General features: G+C 42.8%; 1 protein-coding gene across 3 annotated transcripts in view; it reads left to right on the forward strand.

Annotated features, from left to right (window-relative positions):
• Positions 1-16918, forward strand: part of ACMSD (aminocarboxymuconate semialdehyde decarboxylase) — a 62066-nt gene that overhangs the window by 13459 nt on the left and 31689 nt on the right. For all 3 annotated transcript variants that reach the window (XM_010853640.1, XM_010853639.1, XM_010853641.1), the window contains 4 exons: positions 4457-4553; positions 9230-9279; positions 10627-10863; positions 15889-15982. In XM_010853640.1, coding sequence (XP_010851942.1) covers positions 4457-4553; positions 9230-9279; positions 10627-10863; positions 15889-15982 — 478 coding nt within the window. The remainder of the gene's footprint in view (positions 1-4456; positions 4554-9229; positions 9280-10626; positions 10864-15888; positions 15983-16918) is intronic.

Raw genomic sequence — 16918 nt, forward strand, 5'->3', positions numbered from 1 at the left:
GGGGGCTCCAAAATCACTGCAGATGGTGATTGCAGCCATGAAATTAAAAGACACTTACTCCTTGGAAGGAAAATTATGACCAACCTAGATAGCATATTGAAAAGCAGAGACACTACTTTGCCAACAAAGGTCCGTCTACTCAAGGCTATGGTTTTTCCAGTGGTCATGTATGGATGTGAGAGTTGGACTGTGAAGAAAGCTGAGCGCCAAAGAATTGATGCTTTTGAAGTGTGGTGTTGGAGAAGACTTGAGAGTCCCTTGGTCTGCATGGAGATCCAACCAGTCCATTCTAAAGGAGATCAGCCCTGGGTGTTCTTTGAAAGGAATGATGCTCAAGCTGAAACTCCAGTTGTCTGGCCACCTCATGCTAAGAGTTGACTCATTGGAAAAGACTCTGATGCTGGGAGGAATTGGGGGCAGGAGGAGAAGGGGAAGACAGAGGATGAGATGGTTGGATGGCATCACCAACTCGATGGATGTGAGTTTGAGTGAACTCCGGGAGTTGGTAATAGACAGGGAGGCCTGGCGTGCTGCGATTCATGGGGTCGCAATGAGTCGGACACGACTGAGCGACTGAACTGAACTGAGACCCATGATTAAGTTGTGGGGACAAGCAAGGGTTAGATGATGAAGCCCCGTAGGTCAGGTTAAGGGGGTTGCATTTTATCTTCAGGACAATAGAAATCCATTCAAGAGTTTCCTGTGGGGAACTAGCAAGATCTGATTTAGGGTTTTAAGAGTTTACTCTGCTGCTTTGTGGAGACTGGGTTAGAGAGGAATAAGAATGAAAGCAGAAAGAGATCAGGCTTGAGGCTGCAGCATCATTCAGATGAGAGAAGATAGGGCTCGGACCAAGGCTGGAGCAGTGGGGGTGGAGAAATGTGGATCACTGCAGGGTCTATTTTGGAGACATATTGGAAAATGGATGGGATGGTGACATGTCAAACAGAGGGAAGTGAAAAAAAAATGATGTAGTCTCATAGGGGTGAGAAAGATAATGCTGACATCAAGGAGAGATGCAATAGAGCCAGGAGGACAAGCAGATCTGAGCAAGAGATGAGCAGTAGCAGGTTGAGTGAATACAGCTGGAAGTGGTTGTAACATAGCTTCCCATGGAGCTGTCCTTCAGAAACTTTAAAGTGACAGCTGCAGTGATTACAGAAGCTGCTTCCTGGTGACAGTGTCTGGGTCATTTCTGCCAGCTTTGCACCTCAAGCCCAACCAGTCTAGCAGCTTGCATGGTCTAGAGGTAGAGCTTGAGTGGGCACCTGGGGAAGGGGGAAGAGAAGGGAAATCTGTTGATAAAAGACAGAATTTTAAAATACATATTTTTTTTCTTTTTTCCCCTGCACTATTATTTTCCTTTTTGTCCACTATCTCTATATGTAATAGCTTGCATCTACTAAATCCAAACTGCCAGGCCATCCCTCCTTCATTGTCCTCCCCCTTGGCAACCACAAGTCTGATCTCTATGTCTTTTAGTCTGTTTCTGTTTCATAGGTAGGTTCGTTTGTGCCAAATTTTAGATTCCATGTATAAATGATATTATATGGTATTTCTGTCTCTCTTTCTTACTTACCTAGTGTGATAATCTCTAGTTGAATGCATGCTGCTGCAAATGGCATTATCTCATTCTTCTTATGACAGAGTAGTATTTCATTGTACTACATCTTCTTTATCCATTCATCTGTCAATAAACATTTAGGCTGTTTCTATGTCTTGGCTATTGTGGATAGTGCTGCTATGAACATAGGGGTGCTTGTATCTTTTTGAATTGAAGTTTTGTCTGGATATGTGCCAAGGAGTGGGATTGCTGGATAACATGGTCATTCTATAAAATACACTTTTTAGTGATACACAATACCAGACATTTGAAATATCAGCTATATTTGGACTCATTGTAGACAGTATTAAAACTAGAACTTAAGAATCAGAAGGGTCACAGGTGAGGTTCTAAGGTTCCTTGGGAATCAGACTCTGAGATGGAGATGAGCATGCAGAAGGTTTAATAGGAAGTGCTCTCAGAATGGACATCAGTGGAAGGGAAAAGGAGGAAGTAGGGTAAAACAGGGCAATGTTGAGCTGTGATGTTCTCAACAGAGGTCTAAGCTGACCCTTAAGAAGCTCTAGAGCTAACCTCCACAGGGGTCCCAAGTTGGGGGTGGGGGGCAAAGAAGAGGGGCCTTTTGCTCTACAGTAATCAGTCATTGGAAATGGACTTCCCTGGAAATGAGGCAGGACTTTAGGGAAGTGGTTCTCTTCACCCAAGGCAATCTTCCTATTTTCTCCATAGGGACTGACAACTGAGAGCTGTCTGCCAGCAATACTCCCTGGTAATTCTCAGAAGCTAGGAGAAGAAATCCTTTTTTCTTTTTTTGGCCATGTTGCACAACTTGAGGGATCTTAGTTCCCTAACCAGGGATTGAACCCAGACCCCCACAGTGAAAACACAGAGTCCTAGCCACTGGACCACCAGGGAACTCCCAAATCCTCTATTCTTGAAGGGGGATCTTGGTGGCACATTATACCATCTTGGGAAGGATAACTGAATCACTTTGCTGTGTAGTAGAAATTAATAAACACTGTAAATCAACTATTTTTCAATAAAACACATTTTTAAATAATAAACTACTAATATCTACAAAAATAGTAGGCTTATGGAACCTCTGCCCAATCAACTCAAGTACTCTGTTCTTCATCTCCATGGATGGAAATCTGTGCCTTAATTTCTTCTTCCTTTTCTCAGTCCTTCCAATCTCCATGCTTATGACCTAAATTTTAGTGGCAGATTATTAACTTGTCTTTTTTCCTCAAGTGTATATCCTTTCTTTTTCCAACTGTATATCCTTAAAGTTTTTACATCAGTCAGAGAAAGTAAAGTAGGTGCTAAATTAACATGTTTTATAATGAAAAAAAGAGCAAACAAACAACAAAAAAAGAGCAAACTGAGGTTCAGAGATGTTTAACTTGTTTATGGCTATACGATAAGTTGCAGAATAATGATTTGAACCTGAGAAGTATGATTTTAGGGAGAACTTTTCCCTTTCTTTAGGGATCAGCAACCTGAAGCTCAATTTAGAGCCTAAGCAGCAGCAGCAGCCATGCTTTGAGAAGCCATTTAGTTTGGCCCCCCTTCCCTGAGTATTAAAAGGCAGTGTACAAGGCAGGCACGATGCCTGGGGGAAGCAGCAGCTCAGCACCAAACTTCACGTGCACGTCTAGACTGGGTCACCGCATGGCCTGCCTCCCCCTGCAGGTCCTGACATTCGCGGGCCCTGCTCTGCCAGACAAATTGTTTCCTCTCACTATCCATCTGTTGCTTCTTTATAAAACAAGAAGTTGGGGCTTCCCTGGTGGTCCAGTGGTTAAGAATCCACCTGCCAATGCAGCGGACATGGGTTCAATCCCTGGGCTGGGAAATCCTACACGCTATGGAGCAACTAAGCCCATGGGCCACAACTACTGAGCCTGCACGCCTAGAGCCCATGCTCCGCAACAAGAGAGGCCACTGCAATAAGAAGAGTAACTCCCACTCACTGCAGCTAGAGAAAACCTGAGTGCAGCAACAAAGACCCAACACAGCCAAAAATAAGTAAGTGAATAAATATTAAATAAAAAAAAAAAACAGGGTTGGACAACATGGCCTACCTCAGAGGTCCTTGCTGCTGCTGCTGCTAAGTCGCTTCAGTCATGTCCGACTCTGTGCGACCCCATAGACCTACCAGGCTCCCCCGTCCCCGGGATTCTCCAGGCAAGAACACTGGAGTAAGTTGCCATTTCCTTCTCCAATGCATGAAAGTGAAAAGTGAAAGTGAAGTCGCTCAGTCGTGTCTGACTCTTAGCGACCCCATGGACTGCAGCCCACCAGGTTCCTCCAGCCATGGGATTTTCCAGGCAAGAGTACTGGAGTGGGGTGCCATTTACCAGTTCTAAAATGTTATAAATCTAGAGTTTTCCAGATCCTGGGCCATCCTCTTAGCTTTTGGAGCCAGCAGTTCAGAATGGCAAGGTAACCTACACAATCCTCAGTTGTATAGTCCCAAAAAGTCATGACCATGACCTGGTTCTCTCTGTATCCAGCCTCTGACACCCACAGAGCACACCCCTTCAAATCCAAGTCAATATTAAGGCAGGGGGAAAACAAGTTGAGTTCTGCTAAACAAATTTGTACTTCTTCAAGGATTAAGGAAAAATGCCTAAAAAGATTAGGGGAGAACCACATCCCAAAGCATACAAGGAAGAATTAATCTAAGTAAGCTTGTGTGTGTGTGTGTGTGTGTGTGTGTGTGTGTGTTAGTCAGTCATGTACGACTCTTTGCAACCCCATGGACTGTAGCCCACCATGCTTCTCTGTCCATGGGATTCTCCGGGTAAGAATACTGGAGTGGATTACTGTTCCTTTCTCCAGCTAAGCAAGCTTAGGTCACCATTTGCTGATGTGAGTTTTCTGTCCTAGGGAGAAGCAAAGATGCTGAAAGATGGGAAGGTCTTCAGAGTGGTCCAAGAGAACTGCTGGGATCCAGAAGCTCGTCTTAGAGAAATGGATCAAACAGGTATTTACAATGAGAAAAGGTATCAATGTTTCCATCTGATGTTAGAGGCAAGTCTGCCCTTTGATTACCTTACATGATTTATGTGATGGCAACCTCTGATCCCATTTTCTCCACTGTTTCAGCTTCACTGGGGGAGGGATGGCACCCTCCACTATAATGTTTTTGGAGTGTGGATTTAAACTTTAGGTATGTGTGTGCTCAGTTGTGTTTGACTCTTTGAGACCCCATAGACTGTAGCCCTCCAGGCGCCCCTGTCCAGGGGATTTCCCAGGCAAGAATATTGGAGGGGGCAGCCATTTCCTTCTCCAGAGGAATCTTCCCAACCCAGGGATTGAACCAAAGTCTCCTGCATTGCAGGCAATTCTTTACCATCTGAGCCACCAGGGAAGCCCCCAAATTAGGTACGCTTGTTTTAAAGTAGAATGCTGTGTTATCGGGGCTTTCTAGGTGGTGCTAGTGGTAAAGAACCCTCTTGCACAATACAGAAGACATGAGAGACTCAGGTTCAATCCCTGGGTTGGGAAGATCCCCTGGAGGCAGGCATGGCAACCCATTACAGTATTCTTGCCTGGAAAATCCCATGGACAGAGGAGCCTGGAGGGCTACCATCCACACGGTCACAAAGAGTCAGACACAACTGAAGCAACGTAGCACACATGCACACGTGCTATATTATCAAAAAGATAAAAGTAGTATTTTATTATTTTAAAAATGTTAAATTCAAATGCATAGTATTTACTTATAGAGTCAATTAAAACAGTAGGAATTAGGGATTTCCCTGGTGACCCAGTGGTTAGGACTTTGGGTTTGCAGTGCAGGGGTCCTGGGTTCCATTCCTGGTCAGGGAATTAAGATCCCACATGATACGGCATGGCCAAACACACAAACAAACAAAACAGTAAATATTCGAATTCACAGATTAAAGATGTCAACTGCTTTCTTAGTTGAGTCAGGATTCAACTTGTTTCTGCAGTTTGCTTTAGCACAGTACCCAGAACATCCCCACGGACACACATGGGGTGGAAGCAGGAGCAGACACAAAAAGCAATCAGATAGTCCCACTAGACTCTACAATAAAACTAATCCAGACATTTGAAAGGGGAGAGTTAGGAAATTTTTATTTCCTAGCTAAATCAATAACAGTTTCTAAAAACTGCTTGCATTCCTTTTAAAAATCAAACAAGTTCCCCCAGTTCAAAAGAATTGTGAAAGCCTATCTAAAATATGATATGATGGACGGGGATGAAAAATAAATAAAATTTAATTTTTAAAGTATGGTATGACAGCCACATTGTGCTTTCACTTGTTATTACCTGGCTGGCTGTGCCACCAAGGAGAGAGTGCTCCAACAAGGGCACCCAGCCTTCTGTACACCCATGGGCCATGCCCAGGGGCTGTGATGAGGAGCCCCCACAATAACACTGTCAGGCCTAAATTTTAACATCAGTGGTCTAGATTTAATCCAGAAAACAAACAGTTCATACAAACAAAAGAGTTTGTATCTACCATCTTTATAACCAAAGACAAATGCATGAGAAGTTCAAGTACATACACAGAGATAGCAGGAGACATTTTATTCTAAGGTCTGCACAAACTGAGTTGAACTATCAGCCCCAAAATGAGCAGGCGGTCTCTGGCAACTCTAAGCTAGATGGGCTTCCCCAGTGGTGCTGCTGCTGCTGCTAAGTCACTTCAGTCATGTCCGGTGGCGCTAGTGGTAAAGAACCCATCTGCCAATGCAGGGGACATAAGAGATCCCTGGGTTGGGAAGATCCCCTGGAGGAAGGCATGGCAACCCACTCCAGTATTCTTGCCTGGAGAATCTCATGGACAGGGGAGCTTGGCAGGCTACAGTTCACTGGGTTGCAAAGACTGGGACACAACTAAAGCAACTTAGCATGCACACACGCATCCATGCACTCTAGGCCAGATATTGCTTTATAGATTTTTTTAAAATAATTAAAAGTATGTCTAAATTGCACTGACATTGAACTTTGTGGACAGCCTGAAGCACCTCTATAGGCCATTCCAGAGAAAACAGTACACATGCCCCTGTTCTAGAACAGGGATGGGAGGGGCACTGGAGAGAGAACTGGCTTCCCAGACTGATAGCAGAGCCCAAGCTGAACCAGAGCTCCCACCTCTCAAGGGGAAAACTAGTGGAAATGATGACTAGTGTCAGAACTATTGTTCAAGACTACAGTTTAGATAAAGAATGTCCCCTTTGGTTTTGGTTGTGTGTTTCATTCCATGGCTATCCTTAAGAGAACAGTCATGGCTAACCCTTGCTGAGCATTTATTTTGTTTCCAGGCATTGTTTTCAGCACCCAACTTGTATTAAGTCAATTTCTATAACAACCATAGGCGGTAGCAACTATTATTATACCCATTTTACAGATGAAGAAACTTAGGGACAGAGGTTAAGCAATCTGTCCAAGATTACATAACTTATAGGGGGCAAAACAGGGATTTGAACCCAGGCAGTCTGGCCACAAGGGCTTAACAGTGTATCCTTCTGCCTCCGCCAAGGTAAGAAAATAAAATGATAAAGGCACAACACAGAAGATCTCAGCATGCCATGCCATTTTCACCGGGAGACAAATGCAATTGGTAGCTCCTGGGTTCCTTCATCACATTACGTGGCAGGCATTGTTGTACCTATTCCCACCTGAGGGATGCAAAGGGTTTAAATGATTTTGCTTGGGAATGCACAACAGTAAATGGTAGAGCTGGGACTGTACTCGGGACTGTCTCTCCCATTCCTTCACTCTTCCAAGAGAGCTTTTCCCAAGCCTCCCTCAGGATAAGCATTGCCTGGGGTGCTTACTAGGAATTTTTTTCAGGCCCCATCCACTGAGTCAGAGTTTTTAAAGGAAGGCCTCTGAATTTGTTTTTATGATGTCACTTCTCTCTACCCCTGGCCTCTGCCCACTTTACTCAAGGTAAAGCGGTAAATTTGGGGAATGCTGTGCTATGCCAAACTTTTAAACACCTGTTTGTTTGTTTGTTTTTTTAAATATCTGCTCTAATTGGATTAGACTTGTTTTTTCCCTCTCAATTCCCAGAGACTAAAGAATAGCTATCCAAATAAACCAGCACATAAATAATGCAATTTACTATGTTAATATGAAATACAGTGACAAGTGATGGCCACTGGGGTGTAGGGAAGGAGCCAAGCTGGACAGGAGCCTCATCCCGCCACTGGCAGGCCATGTGACCTTAGATCCAATCTGCAAAGTGGAGAAATTAAACGGAATAATGTCAGCAAAAGCATTTGTGTAAAATGTGAAGATTTTGCAGTTGAAAGGGACTTGTCTGTTGCAAACTAATCAATGGACACAAATCCTATCTGTGGCAACGTTTAACGATGCTCTATAATCAAAAGCTGTAGGGTCTAGTCCTCACTAAACAATGATTTATTTTTTCATATATGGGTATGTTCAACACGCCAGGCACTATTCTGGACACTAGGGATGGGACATAGACAGACAGGCTCATGTGGTGTTTGTGATCAAGTAAGGAATGGCACAGAATAAACAACTAACTACAGTCATGACAGACTGTAATAAGTCACAGAACATTAAAAGAATGGAACAGTGAGACAGAGAATGCATGGAGTTAGGGAAAGCCTCTCCAAGAATCTGATGTTTGAACGGAGATCTTGGGGTGAAAAGGAGCGCATCCTGTGATGAGCCAAAAGAAGAGCATTCCAGGCAGATGGAATAGCTGTGCAAAGGCCATGGGGCAGGAAAGAGCTCCAAAGAACAGGCAGGAGGCAAATGAAGCTCAGTGTGAGCAGGAGAGACTGTGTGGAGCTTTATACCATGTTCAAGTCTGGATTTTACTCTAAGTGTGATTTTACTCTAAAAGTACTTGGAAGTTTTGAATAATAGAGTGACTTGATCTAAGTTTTAACACTTACTCTGGCTTCCAAGTGGAAAACAAACTGTAAGAGGACAAGAGTGATGGTAGGAGACCAGCTTGGAGGCTTCTGCAGCAGTCCCCATAGGAAATGCTGGTGGCTTGGACCAGGCAGTGGCAAGAGATGGGGAGAGGTGAGTGCATAAAAGGAACTGGAGTAGAGCAAACAGGACTTGCTGTTGGGTTGGATGTGGGTATGAGGGAAAGAGGGCCCGTCCTTGGTTTGGCAGCATCTCTCCCAATACCCCAGCTCCAGGAGTGTGACTATCAGAGAGTTTAGGCATCCTGGAGGCTGGAATCTGGAACCACACTCAGGGCCTCATTCTGGGCATTCCAGACAGTGGGACTCTACCCAGACTCACTTAGGAGATGAATTACAGGGCCAGGAATGTGACTGAGAAATATACTCTGTCATGCATGACCTAAGATGAAACACCTTAAAAAAACTGACAGGGAAATGCCTTGCTTAAATACAACTTCACAGTTGTTGAAATAACCTTTGAAAAATGGGCATTTTCGTTTTTCTTCAATGATCTCATTTTTGTCCAGCCTTTCCTCCTCCTCTTAGAACTGAGGCTGAGGGATGAGGGAAGCCTAGGGCAGAGAACCCTGAGAGAAGGAGACAAGGAAGACACAGTGAGGGAGGGGAGAGCAGAAGGAAGGTGGGACGGGGACTTGCTAGGCTCCAAGGCCCTGGGAGATGCAGAGGTGCCTGGGTCATTCTTCTCACTGGTTTTGCCTTTGGTTCTGTCTAGGAGTGACTGTGCAAGCCCTTTCCACGGTTCCTGTCATGTTTAGCTACTGGGTGAGTGTGAAATCTCAATCCATCCCCTTGGTGAGCAAAGGCTCACATCCAGTTCCCTAGCAAGTAGATGCCTCGTCTTGACATTGCCCACTCAACTCTCCTTTAGAGATCAGCAAGGCCCCTCACATTTGCACTGTTCTCTCCCAGGCCTGTCTTCCTAGTTATGTCCTTGCTCTAGAACTCCATAGTCCAGTATGGTAGCCAATAGCTGCATGTTACTATGTAACTTGAACTGGATTTCCACTAGACAGCACAATTCTAGACTCAATCTTAATCTCCATCAGAACGACCTATTGACTCATTCCTGCCAAGCGAGGCTCAGTAACTGACAAGCCAGTTTATTCTAAAGTGATAAAGATTTTGAGGTGACGGGAGTGATGATGATGGCCTAATATGTTGCCTCTCCCATGGAAATACACACAATTCGAAACAGGATTCCTTGAGTTGGATGTCTTTCCCCAAGTGATTAAATCTTGAGTGCTGAAAGTTTCAGGCATGATGGCAAGCCTGCAAAAGGACACTTTTGTAAGTAGTTGGAGGTACACCAAGTACCCACTCAACCAAATAAATATTCAAGCATGTGGATTTAAGGAGCTTTGGAAATTCCAACCTATTCTCACCTCCGCCACCTATGCTCATAATTCCAGTATCAGTGATTCAATACTTATCTGTTCCTATGATAAAATTCACCACTTAAAATAAAAATACCCTAAGACCTCAAGATACCTGAATTTACCTGATTGGGTGCTATTCTAACTGGACAACTGGCATTGCTGGAGAGTACCAGATTCTTAGCAGTGGGGTGGGATGATGTTGAAAAGAAAGACAGAAAGGAAGGAGGGAGAGTTAGGAGAACAGAAAGCAAACGTTGTCTGCATCAGCATCTTGCTATTAAGGTAACTCTTTGAGTGTCACCGCCAACAGGAAGGACAAGGAGAAAGACAGGGACAGGAGAGGTTCATGAGCAGCCTGACATCCCCAAGGAGGTGTGACAAGGAGGTGCCCGGATATCCGGCTCAGTTCCTGGTGTGGGTGGGGGGAGCCTTGCAGGCTCCTATTTGGGTTGGTAGATGGTCTGCCCTCATTCTATGTCTAGTGTAGGATTCCAGGCCCTGATTACATCAGTTTTCTAATTAATCAGCAATATCGTAGCAGTTTTCTTTACCTTGGTAATGACTGGCTTCTGGGTCTTCTGTGGCCAAGTGCCTATCTCAAACTGTGCTTCAGGTTTATGAGGTGTAAAGCCACTGGGAGGGACAAATGATTGAACCTAGAGGAGGTGCTGAGCAGAGTAAATATCTAAAGTAGGTTTTGAACCATGTGCTTTCCCTTGCCTGTCTCCACCAGGCCAAACCTCAGGACACTTTAGACCTGTGCCAACTTCTGAACAACGACCTAGCTGCCACCATTGCGAGCCACCCCAGGAGGTTTGTGGGTCTGGGGACGTTGCCCATGCAGGCCCCTGAGCTGGCGGTTAAGGAGATGGAGCGCTGTGTGAGGAAGTTGGGCTTTCCCGGGGTTCAGATCGGCTCCCACATCAACGAGTGGGACCTGAACGCACGGGAACTCTTCCCAGTGTACGCGGTGAGTATGAGGTGCCCACTCAGCCAACGTGGAGCAGGCACTGTGCTGGGTGTCCCTGGGTTGGAGAAATGCCTGATGACAAGCTGGACGCAGGGGGACTGTGGAAAGAGCTCCCCCACAGGAAGGGCCATCCTACTAAAAAAGGGACAAGTGAAAATGCTTCCCAGGGCAGCCTTAACTCAGTGAAATCTCTCTTCTTTTGAGCTCTCTTGCTCTCCTTTTAAAGTTTAATTTGGAATAAAATAGACAACCAACAAGGACCTACTATAAAGCACAGGGAACTCTGCTCAATATTCTGTAATAACCTAAATGGGGAAAGAATTTGAAAAAGAATAGACACATGTTTATGTGTAAACAAATCACTTTGCTATACACTTGAAATACAACATAGTTAATCAACTGTGATCCAATATAAAATAAAAATTTTTTTTAATTTAAATAAAGAGGTTTCATTTGGAAGCCAAATTATTACCCACATCACAGCTACTGTGCAAAAGGATCAGGTTAATGACAGGCCCCAAAGTATTTACTTTTGCTTTGGAAAAAAATTCTTATCATTTTTCAAAACTATGAAGTAATCCAATTGTGGAAAATATAGAAAAGCATAAGGAGAAAAATAACTATACATAAACTAAAAAAAGCAACAAGGATTTACTGTACATCACAGGGAATTAAACCCAATACCTTGTAATAACCCATAATGGAATATAATCTGCAAAAACAAAAACAAATCACTATGCTGTACATTTGAAACTAGCACAATATTGTGAATCAACTATATTTTAAATAGGAAAACAAAAATAACCCATAATTCTGCCACCTAAAGATGATTAACCATGGTTAACAGTACATTTATCTTTTTATGTGCATACATCTGCATATTTTATATTTTAATGGAATTGGAATTCTATTATACATGTGATTTTATATTCTAATTGAGAATTTCTAACCTAAGTGAAAATTCTCTCAATGAGTGACTTAAAGTAACTGCATAGTATTGCAATATGTCTTGTTTTATTTAACCGACTCGCAATTAAGATACTTTTTAAACCATTTATTTTTAAATGTAGTATAATAAAAATATGCAACAAAAATATACCATCACAATGTTAATATTTGATGATATTAGATAGTAAACGTATAGCTGTTCATTGTGCTATTGTTTATAACTTTCTATATTTGAAACACTGCATAATAAAATATATCTTCACAAATGCAGTGCCAGCCATTTCTGAAATATCCAGCAGAAGAGTCCACAATCCCATGGTCCTCTCTACTTTGGGAGGTTCTTTCTGTACCTAAATCTGCTTTCCTTAATTCCAGAATTCAAGATGCATAATTCTTTATTCAATTGCATTTTTAAAAAATTTCTTCTGTCCTAGAATTATAATAGTATCATTTTTGGTTATTTTCATTGTAAACACAAAATCTTCAGTAATGAATTAAGTAGATGTTGGTGGACCCATCAGGTACTATAATCACTGATCATTTATTTCATTTATTATTTATTGAGCTCTGACTACATGAAGGATGTTTTCCATGTCTGTGCCTATGGACACTGCCCACCAGTTGGGGGACTGCCTGTTAAATTGCCTCCTAATTACCTGAAAGATTTAATGCTCCTCTAAATATCGAACTCCCAGAAGATTATTGGCTGCAGTGGCTGAACTGATCCAGCAAAAGTTTTCTAGAAACTTTAATGAGCTCTGAAAAGAAGATTTATTTACTTGTGTATAAAATTGTTTCAGCACAGTATGAGCAAGCCTTCAGCTATAAGTCATTTTATTATTCATTGGACTTAGCTTTATGAATTACTAAGGTGCTCAGAAAGCAACAGCAGCCAGTTGGGGTCCAAATAGATATTTTCATTTATGTGATCAGTTCAATTAATCATTCTAACTAGGCTGTTTTGGGGTCTGCCAGTCTCTGTGGGGATTCAAGAAAGCATCCTGGCCCCATTTGACTTGTGATGTCCTGGGGTTGACAGCACATTTGTTTGGTTAGCAAGACTTGCCAGCCTCACCACTAACTTGCTGAAACAAACGAGAGGAGTTTCTGTGAGCCAAACTGGCTTTGTCATTGCGAGGTCAGCCAAAGCTCCAGAGCACCTGATTGTCCCCCTAATCTCCTAGACCTCTGTTCTCAGTGAAGGAACCCAAAAACATGCTCACATCAGTTTTCAGGTATAAAAATGACTTTGTTGTATGAAGCAGAGTGGCAGTGGAAAACTGCCTACCATTTATTAGCCAGAAGACCTCAGTAACTTACTTAGCCTCTATCTGCCTTAGTTTCCCTCTCTGTAAAATGGGAATAATAAAAAGTACTCATCTCCTAAAGGATTAAACTAGTTAACAATTGTGAAATTGCAATATATATGATACATACATATATGCATGCGTGCTAAGTCAAGTCAGTCATGTCCAACTCTATGCAACCCTATCATCTATAGCCCACCAGGCTCCTTTGTCCATGGGATTCTCCAGGCAAGAATGCTGGAGTGGACAGCCATTCCCTTCTCCAGGGGATATTCCCAATCCAGAGATCAAACCCACGTCTCTTACGACTCCTACCTTGGCAAGAGGGTTCTTTACCACTAGCGCCACCTGGAAGCCCATATATAATATTATATATATATAATATATATATATATATTATATATATATAACAGTTTTGGCACACATTCAGTCAGCCAATTCAGTCACTCAGTCATGTCCGACTCTTTGCGACCCCATGAACCGCAGCAAGCCAGGCCTCCCTGTCCATCACCAACTCCCGGAGTTTACCCAAACTCATGTCCATCGAGTTGGTGATGCCATCCAACCATCTCATTCTCTGTTGTCACCTTCTCCTCCTACCCTCAATCTTTCCCAGCATCAGGGTCTTTTCAAATGAGTCAGCTCTTCTCATCAGGTGGCCAAAGTATTGGAGTTTCAGCTTCAAAATCAGTCCTTCCAATGAACACCCAGGACTGATCTCCTTTAGGATGGACTGCTTGGATCTCCTTGCAGTCCAAGGGACTCTCGAGTCTTCCCCAACACCGCAGTTTGAAAGCATCAATTCTTTGGTACTCAGCTTTCTTTACTGTCCAACTCTCACATCCATACATGACCACTGGAAAAATTATAGCCTTGACTAGACAGACATTTGTTGACAAAGTAATGTCTCTGCTTTTTAATATGCTGTCTAGGTTGGTCATAACTTCCTTCCAAGGAGTAAGCGTCTTAATTTCATGGCTGCAATCACCATCTGAAGTGATTTTGGAGCCCAGGAAAATAAAGTCAGCCAATGTTTCCACTGTTTCCCCATCTATTTGCCATGAAGTGATGGGACCAGATGCCATGATCTTAGTTTAATGAGTGTTGAGCTTTAAGCCAACTTTTTCACTCTCCTCTTTCACTTTCACCAAGAGGCTCTTTAGTTCTTCTTCACTTTCTGCCATAAGGGTGGTATCATCTGCATATCTGAGGTTATTGATATTTCTCCCGGCAATCTTGATTCCAGCTTGTGCTTCCTCCAGCCCAGTGTTTCTCATAATGTACTCTGCATAGAAGTTAAATAAGCAGGGTGACAGTATACAGCCTTGACGTACTCCTTTTCCTATTTGGAACCAGTCTGTTGTTCTATGTCCAGTTCTAACTGTTGCTTCCTGACCTGCATACAGGTTTCTCAAGAGGAAGGTCAGGTGGTCTGATATTCCCATCTCTTTCAGAATTTTCCAGTTTATTGTGATCCTTTTGGCACACAGTAAGTGCTCAATAAATTTAGAGTTATCATGATTTTGAAGGTGTAAGTGACTTATTTTTATTTTCTCTACAATGTCTCATATGCCAAAGGTGATCAAAAGTATGTGCTAATTTTAACTGAACAGAAATGAACCATCACAATTACACAGAATGAAGTTTTATCCTCCTGAAGAGTGAAATCCCACCAAGATACCATGATCATGTGCCTTTATCAAGCACACACCATCCCAAGAAGTTGATATTCCCCAGCCTGCATCCACTGGTAGAAACCAACTAGCTCCTCTCCCTTCAAAATATTTATATCTCTTCCACTCCCTGGAACCTGTTGAATTAGAAGTCCTTTCTTCAATCCACACTTTGCCTGCCACTTCCAGAATCACCTGTTGTCCCAGGACTATTTCTCCATTTTGAAAATGTTTATGCACACAAGTCACATTGCATCAGCCTGGTTGGCCCAACTGTTTATATGTAGACGTAGGATGAATCATCCCAGCACTTTAATATATTTGGAAAAGAAATGCTCCAAGGAAATTTGTTTTGAACCATGGAAAGCCACTAATATTAAAAACCTGTTGAGAGGACTTTTTCTAATTAAACATTGTGTTAAGTAAAGGTCATGCCCTCCAGATGGTATTTCCAGTTCCCAAAAGGTCCTGGAGCAGTTGTGCTCATGACATTCTTTTCAGTACCTGCTTCGCTGCAGCACTGAGAGCTCTTCCTTTCTCAAGTCTTCTTGCTCACAGCAGCTCAGCTGTGGTCCTGAGGCTTTCTGAGTGCCTGTAGATCCCAGAAATTCCCACCTAATGTCAGACTCCGAGAGGCCAGATGATATAGGTCAGGCCAACTTGCTCCAGGACAGTCATAAGCCCCTGGCTCCCAGCCCATCAATTCCTCACTTTCCACATCATTGGGTTTCCAGGAGGGGCAGAGGAGGGAATGCTCCAACTATGACTCCAGTGATACAATCTGAACAATCCTTCTGAAAGAGTGGACCAAATAGGAACCGCCGGGTGAAATCTCCTTGGCACTTGCGGTGTGAGATCAATCCTTGAGCATTTTGCCAATGCTATTTTTGATTCTAACCAACATCCTTATTAATTCTAAGTGTTCTTTTTTAGTTAGTTTTTCAATGATTCTGTTATATAGATCAGAAAAAAACTTCAAAAATAGTTTATTTATTCAGATCAATATAGACCCAGAGAAAAGCAATACCCTAAAATAGTGCCCTATATTTGCTGGCTCATCCCAATAACCCCCTCACCCTCTGATTGCTTCTTTGAAGGAGGCTGAAAGGCTGAACTGTTCCCTATTTGTGCACCCCTGGGACATGCAGATGGATGGACGGATGGCCAAATACTGGTTCCCTTGGCTCATAGGTTCGTGTCAGCTTGTGATCTGAAAAAGAGAGTCAAGCCCTTGGTGTTTTCCAATTATCTATGGATGCTATTATGACAAAGAGAGAAAATATGAATAATTGACAGGATTGTGAGTTATTGAGTTCTTATTGCTGTATGTATTATCTTATTTAATTTTTAAAAGTTGAAGTACAGTTGATTTATAATGTTCCAAGTGCATAGCAGAGTGATTTAGTTAGGTTACTTCATTTAACTTTAATCTTATTCACACAAAACTTTATGAGGTTAACATTATAATAGCCTTTTATTTTTTGCCATGCCACATAGCTTGAGGGATCTTAGTTCCCCAACCAGGGATCAAATTAATGCTCCTTGTAGTGGAAACTCAGGATCCTAACCACTGAACCGCCAGAGAATTCCCTAAAATATCTATTTTAAAGATGATGAAACTGAGTCTCGAAGTGGTTAGGTAAGCTGTGCAAGTCACATAGTTAAAAAGCAAAAAAGCAAATCTGTCTGACTCCAAAGTACCTCATTACACGGACTTCCAAAAAGTCTCTGAAAAAAAGCAGCCATGCCTATCTAATAGATTTTTTAGAAGCCAGTGATAGCATCAGCCTTTACAAATGAGAACCCTGGAACTGTGAGTAGAAGGTCAACTTCCCCCATCGAAGGACCAGGCCTTCAAGTTCCCTGCACATGCTCTTCCCCACCCGCACTGTTCACTCATGCTTCCACCTGAGGATAAGAGGAGAGACTTCTACTAGGAAAAGGAGGCGAGATCTCTACTAGGCCTACCAGACTCAGAATAAGACTTGGTCTGGATTCTCTTTCTGCCCTGACATTTTATGCCCCTGTTATTGCTTTTGGAGACCAACGAATTTAGTAAGGCAGCTTCCTCCCAATCCCCCACCAAATTCTTGAGCAGCAGTTAGAAGAGATAACCTAAGAAGCCCC

This window comes from Bison bison, unplaced genomic scaffold (assembly GCF_000754665.1).
Source record: "Bison bison bison isolate TAMUID 2011002044 unplaced genomic scaffold, Bison_UMD1.0 scf7180017864330, whole genome shotgun sequence".
Lineage (NCBI taxonomy): Eukaryota > Metazoa > Chordata > Mammalia > Artiodactyla > Bovidae > Bison > Bison bison.